Here is a 6,000-nt window from a genome sequence, read left to right as displayed (position 1 = left end):
GGATGGGGACAGTGGTCACTAATTTGATTCTGCATCCAATTTTCAAATATAATCTGCAAACCAGATTTTTCTCTTTTGCATGTTAGCCTCTAAAATTGCATGTCACATCACCTGACTTTTTACAGCTTGTTCCTATGCTGTATAAATTTAATGTTTCTTTTTCTTGGGGAGGAGGGGATATATTAGAATATTTTTGGCTGAATTTTGAAAGTTAAAGAGTTTTTCAAGATTGCTGAATACTAAGTCTCGGAAGACACTGAATACTGAGTTTTTATACATTTGTTTTCATGAGGAAAGAATTCCTTATGAGAGTCAGTAATAAACTCTTGCATTGCATGGCTCATATACAACCAGTTGCATTTACATGTACATCTTTCTATCCAATTATTTCGTAAGAACATAAGAATGGCCATACTGGGTCAGACCAAAGGTCCATCCAGCCCAGCATCCCATCTGCCGACGGTGGCCAATGCCAGGTGCCCCAGAGAAGGAGAACAGAAGACAATGATCAAGTGATTTATCTCCTGCCATCCATCTCTTGCCCTTGTTCTGAAGGCGAGGGGCACCATACTTTATCCCTGGCTAATAGCCATTTATGGACCTAACCTGCAAAAATTTATCAAGCTCTTTTTTAAACCCTAATAGAGTCCTTGCCTTCACAGCCTCCTCGGGCAAGGAGTTCCACAGGTTGACTGTGCACTGTGTCAAGAAAAATTTCCTTTTATTAGTTTTGAACCTACTACCCATCAATTTCATTTGGTGTCCCCTAGTTCTTGTATTATGGGAAAAGGTAAATAATTTTTCTATATTCACTTTCTCCACACCATTCATGATTTTATATACCTCTATCATATCGCCCCTCAATCGCCTCTTTTCCAAACTGAAAAGTCCCAGTCTCTCTAGCCTCTCCCCATATGGGACCCGTTCCAAGCCCCTAATCATCTTAGTTGCCCTTTTCTGAACCTTTTCTAATGCCAATATATCTTTTTTGAGGTGAGGAGACCACATCTGCACGCAGTACTCAAGATGTGGGCGTACCATAGTTTTATATAGGGGAAGTATGATATCTTTTGTCTTATTATCGATCCCTTTTTTAATAATTCCTAACATCCTATTTGCCTTACTAACTGCCGCTGCACACTGCGTGGATGTCTTCAGAGAACTATCCACTATGGCTACGTCTACACGTGCAGCCAACATCGAAATAGTCTATTTCGATGGATAACGTCTACACGTCCTCCAGGGCTGGCAACGTCGATGTTCAACTTCGACGTTGCTCAGTCCAACATCGAATAGGCGCAGCGAGGGAACGTCTACACGTCAAAGTAGCACACATCGAAATAGGGATGCCAGGCACAGCTGCAGACAGGGTCACAGGGCGGACTGAACAGCCAGCCGCTCCCTTAAAGGGCCCCTCCCAGACACAGTTGCACTAAACAACACAAGATACACAGAGCTGACAACTGGTTGCAGACGCTGTGCCTGCAGCATAGATCCCCAGCTGCCGCAGAAGCAGCCAGAAGCCCTGGGCTAAGGGCTGCTGCCCACGGTGACCATAGAGCCCCGCAGGGGCTGGAGAGAGAGCATCTCTCAACCCCCCAGCTGATGGCCGCCATGGAGGACCCAGCAATTTCGACGTTGCGGGACGCGGATCGTCTACACGGTCCCTACTTCGACGTTGAACGTTGAAGTAGGGCGCTAATCCTATCTCCTCATGAGGTTAGCGACTTCGACGTCTCGCCGCCTAATGTCGAAGTTAACTTCGAAATAGCACCCGACGCGTGTAGACGCAACGGGCGCTATTTCGAAGTTGGTGCCGCTACTTCGAAGTAGCGTGCACGTGTAGACGCAGCTTATAACTCCAAGATCCCTTTCCTGATCTGTCGTAGCTAAATTTGACCCCATCATGTAGTACGTGTAATTTGGGTTATTTTTTCCAACATGCATTACCTTACACTTACCCACATTAAATTTCATTTGCCATTTTGCTGCCCAATCACTCAGTTTGCTGAGATCTTTTTGTAGTTCTTCACAATCCCTTTTGGTTTTGACTGTCCTGAACAACTTGGTGTCATCTGCAAACTTGGCCACCTCACTGCTTACCTCATTTTCTAGATCATTGATGAACAAGTTGAACAGGATCGGTCCCAGGACTGACCCCTGGGGAACACCACTAGTTACCCTCCTCCATTGTGAAAATTTACCATTTATTCCCACCCTTTGTTTTCTGTCTTTTAACCAATTCCTGATCCATGAAAGGATCTTTCCTCCTATCCCATGACCACCTAATTTACATAAAAGCCTTTGGTGTGGGACCGTGTCAAAGGCTTTCTGGAAATCTAGGTATATTATGTCCACTGGAAATCTAGGTATATTATTTCAGAGCTAAGTTGACTTACATCCAAATTTTCAAAAACAGGAACCGAATTAGGCTCTTAAATGCACTAGGTATCAAAATAAGACAATTGACTTTTAAAACTACTGAACACCTGACAACTTGCACTGAGGACTGTAATGAGGAATCGTCCTTATACTGACCTATAGGGGATTGATAGAGACCTCAGGAGGCTGTGCAGGTGGCATCCAACTAGAGAAAGGCCTCACGGTGCAGCCGGTCAGACCCATATCAGAAATGCTGCACAGCAAAGCCTTAAAAAGGTACAGTGGCAGGAACTGTGATATTTGTTCACTGGGTGCTCCCCCCGTGCATCTCTGCTTCAGCCTCCCCAAAAATACAGATTGAGTTAAAGCCTTCCTTTCTTAGAACAACCGGAGACAAAAACTGATTACAAAGCAAGGCCAGCTTGTCATTCCAGAGGCCAAAATGGGACCTGTCCTGTGCATCAGTAGAACAAGGGAGATGAGTAAGTTGAAGGTGCTCCCTTGTTTTCTTCAGTACTTCCTCTGTACAGAGCTCTGCAGTTTCTGTGTAGATAGTTATGGGGTTGGAGGGGAACAGAGTGAATTGGCCCTATTTCTCTAATCCTCTGAGGATCAAGGAGCTACCCCAGTGCCTTACGGAGCTTATGATGCATCCTAAAATTGTCAGAACAGCCTTTCCGGGTAAGACCAAAGGTCCATCTATTCCAATGCTTTGTTTTCTGACAGCGGCCAATACCAGGTGCCCCAGAGGGAACAAACTGAACAGATAAGCATCAAGTGATCCCTTCCATCCCCAGTTTCTGACAAACAGAAGCTAGGATTGCTGTTATTGCCTATCCTGGCTAATAGCGATTGGTGGACCTATTCTCCATGAATGTATCTAGTTTTTTTTTAAAAACCCTATTATAGTCTTGACCTTCACAACATCCTCTGGCAAGGAATTCCACAGGGTGACCATGAACTGTGTGAAGAAGTAATTCATATTTTTTGTTTTAAATTTGCTGCCTATTAATTTAATTTGATGAGCCCCTAGTTCTTTATGGGAAGGAATAAATAACACTTTATTCACCTTCTTCACACCAGTCATGATTTTATAAACCTCTGTTGTAGCCCCACTTTGTTGTCTCTTTTCCAAGTTGACAAGTCCAAGTCTTATTAAACTCTCCTCATATGGCAGCGGTTCCATACCCTAGTCATTTTTATTGCCCTTTTCTGAATCTTTTCCAATGCCAATATGCTTTTTTTGAGATGAGGCAACCACATCTGAGCACAGTATTCAAGGCATGCCATGGATTTATATAACCACAATAAGATATTCTCTGTCTTATTTGCTATCCCTTTCTTGATGATTCCCAACATTCGGTGGGTTAGCTGTTTGGATTGCTGCCACAGACTATGCCCTTGGCACGGTAGGGGAGGAGACTATAACCCTGAATCTTCAGTGCCCTGCTTCAGGGTCAGTGCAACAATTTGCTAACTAGGGGCCAGATCACAAGTCACCTAGCCCCAAGCAAGCAGCGTGGCCTGCCAGTGGTTTCAGGGCCCGGGCACTACTCAACCTGAGCAAAGGTGGCCCGGGAGGTGGGGGGGAAGGAGAGAGCACGATGTCTGGTAAACGTGAGCAAATGCCACCCCCAGGTTGTTCAGTAATTAAGTCCGGCTACGCTCTCTGCGCAGGCCCAGCTGCCACTGGCACTAATGGCAGCGAGGGCTGCAGGCCGGAGCCTCAGGGAAGGGGGGGGGCGGGGAGGAGGGGAGTTTTGGTTAAGCCATACCACCTGGGAGACAGCGCTGACCTCTCGCCAGTCCGGGCGCGTGCAAGCAGCAGCTCTACCCGCGCGGGCCGAGCAGTGGAGGCGGAGGGCTCCGGGGGCGACCCAGAGCCAGCACGTGTGCGCCGCGCCAAGCGGGGGTGGGAGGCGCGGGAGCGCCCCGGAAAGCCACGCGGGAAGGCGCCCAATGACACACGCAGCTCGCAGGCTCAGCCGCCCCCTCCTCTCCACGCACGCCCCAGCCCCGGCTGCTGTTGCGCCCCCCTTGGCCCCGCCGCCCGCACAAGTGCAAAGCGGCGCCTGGGGCGGTGTTGCACAGCACGCGTCCCTCCCGCTCCGGGCAGCAAACGCCCCGTTGGGGTTAACAGCGGCCGCCGGGCGGAGGGGGGTGACCAGCTACTCGCACGCCCGAAAGTGAGGAGAGTGGCTGCTCGCGCCCTGCCCGGCCCCCCTCGGTGCCCCCCTCCCTCCGCGCTGATCGGGGTTGCGTGGTGCGGTGTGTGGCGCGGGGGATGTGCTGTTCTGCCGGAGGAGCAGCGCAGAGGGGGAACCTCGGCTGGCAAAGGCAGCGGAGCTCGCGCGGCGGTAGCTGCGTGTCCCAGCCCCAGGAGGTGAGTGTCGCTCCGCTGCCCGTCCCACCGCGTCCCATGTGTGCACGCCTGGGGGGCCTGAGACGCGGCGGAGAGCCCCGCCAGCGGCGGCTGGTGATTGCGAGCCCCGGGCTTGTCCAGACCCCAGCGAGCGAGCTCCTCGCGGCCTTCGGGACGCCCCCTTGGCCGGGTTGTTGCGTCGCTCGCCAGGTGACCCCCGGCTTGCGTGTCGCGTCCCCCTACCCCGCTTTGCTTCCCTTGGGGTTGCTGCCGCCCCGCTGCGGTCCGGGGCAGCACCCGGGGAGAGCGCGTGGAAAGGAACGCACCGGCCTTTGCTCAGCACCCCCTGCGCGCCGCTTTGCAGGAGTCTGTTTTGTCTCTTGCACGGACTCTCCACCGCAGCGCGAGGCAGCTGTGCGCTCAGCGGGCAGCTAGACGCACGCGGCCCGGTGGGTGGCATCGCGGCTGGGGCAGGCAGTGCAGGGGCGCTCACAGATTGCAATGCAGCCGCATTGGGCTAACTGGACTAGCAAATCCTGCCAGCAACCAGCTTGGCCGAGTAACAAACCCGGGGAGGGTGGAGGGGGACTTCTGAATTTGTGGCCACTTCTGGAAAGTCACGCTTCGGTTTCAGCCCTGCGAACATGCAGCTGAGTCAGTCTGATCTGGAGGATGTGCCCCTTTGTTCCGTTGTACATAGTATCATACTATGCCAAACTCCGCAAACTCTCTCCTTGCCCCAAGAGCCCGGCCGTATCTCAACGGGCTTTTCTTCTTTCTTACTAGAGAGCGTTTCCAGTTTGCAGCCATCAGAAAGTAGCTAGCTGGTGATGGGGGCCTCTCATTTCCCATTGGCAACAAATCAGGGACAATAAATATTGCGAGGGAAGTTTGTTTGTTTTCCCCCCCCCCCCCCGTTTGCTTCCCTGTCACTTACTTTCCTCCAGGGCTGTGCGTGTTAAAAATAATAGGATTGGTTTTGCTGTGGTTTAAAACCAGACAAAACAGAGTTTTAAAGTTGCCCTCAGCCGTCTCTAAGGCTCTCTCTGCTGTAGACGAAGACACGGGAATAATAACCCTAACTTCGGAGGGGTCAGTTGTTCCGCCTAGGTGGATCAGCCTGCAGGGGCTTGTGTTTTGGTTTGAAAACACTTCCACGTGGAGGAGAGTCTCTGTATGTTTGTACTTAATATGAGGAGGTAACAGGATTCTCCGTGTTTAAACCCAATGGGCTGTTGGCCATTAATTTGCCTCTC

At 50.9% G+C, this 6,000-nt stretch overlaps 1 protein-coding gene across 14 annotated transcripts in view; it reads left to right on the top strand.

The window, feature by feature from the left end:
* Nucleotides 1-4,304: 4,304 nt before the first annotated feature.
* EYA4 (EYA transcriptional coactivator and phosphatase 4) overlaps nt 4,305-6,000 on the top strand; it is a 236,951-nt gene continuing 235,255 nt past the window's right edge. For 3 of the 14 annotated variants that reach the window (XM_074990537.1, XM_074990538.1, XM_074990535.1), the window contains exon 1: nt 4,316-4,765. In XM_074990537.1, coding sequence (XP_074846638.1) covers nt 4,667-4,765 — 99 coding nt within the window. In that variant the 5' untranslated portion in view covers nt 4,316-4,666. Of the gene's footprint in view, nt 4,766-6,000 lie in introns of all 14 variants that reach the window. The other 11 variants (XM_074990530.1, XM_074990527.1, XM_074990540.1 and 8 more) reach the window with 9 other exon arrangements.

Source organism: Carettochelys insculpta, chromosome 3 (genome assembly GCF_033958435.1).
Source record: "Carettochelys insculpta isolate YL-2023 chromosome 3, ASM3395843v1, whole genome shotgun sequence".
Lineage (NCBI taxonomy): Eukaryota > Metazoa > Chordata > Testudines > Carettochelyidae > Carettochelys > Carettochelys insculpta.
The sequence above is the reverse complement of the archived record's forward strand: the minus strand, read 5'-3'. Positions and strand labels throughout refer to the sequence as shown.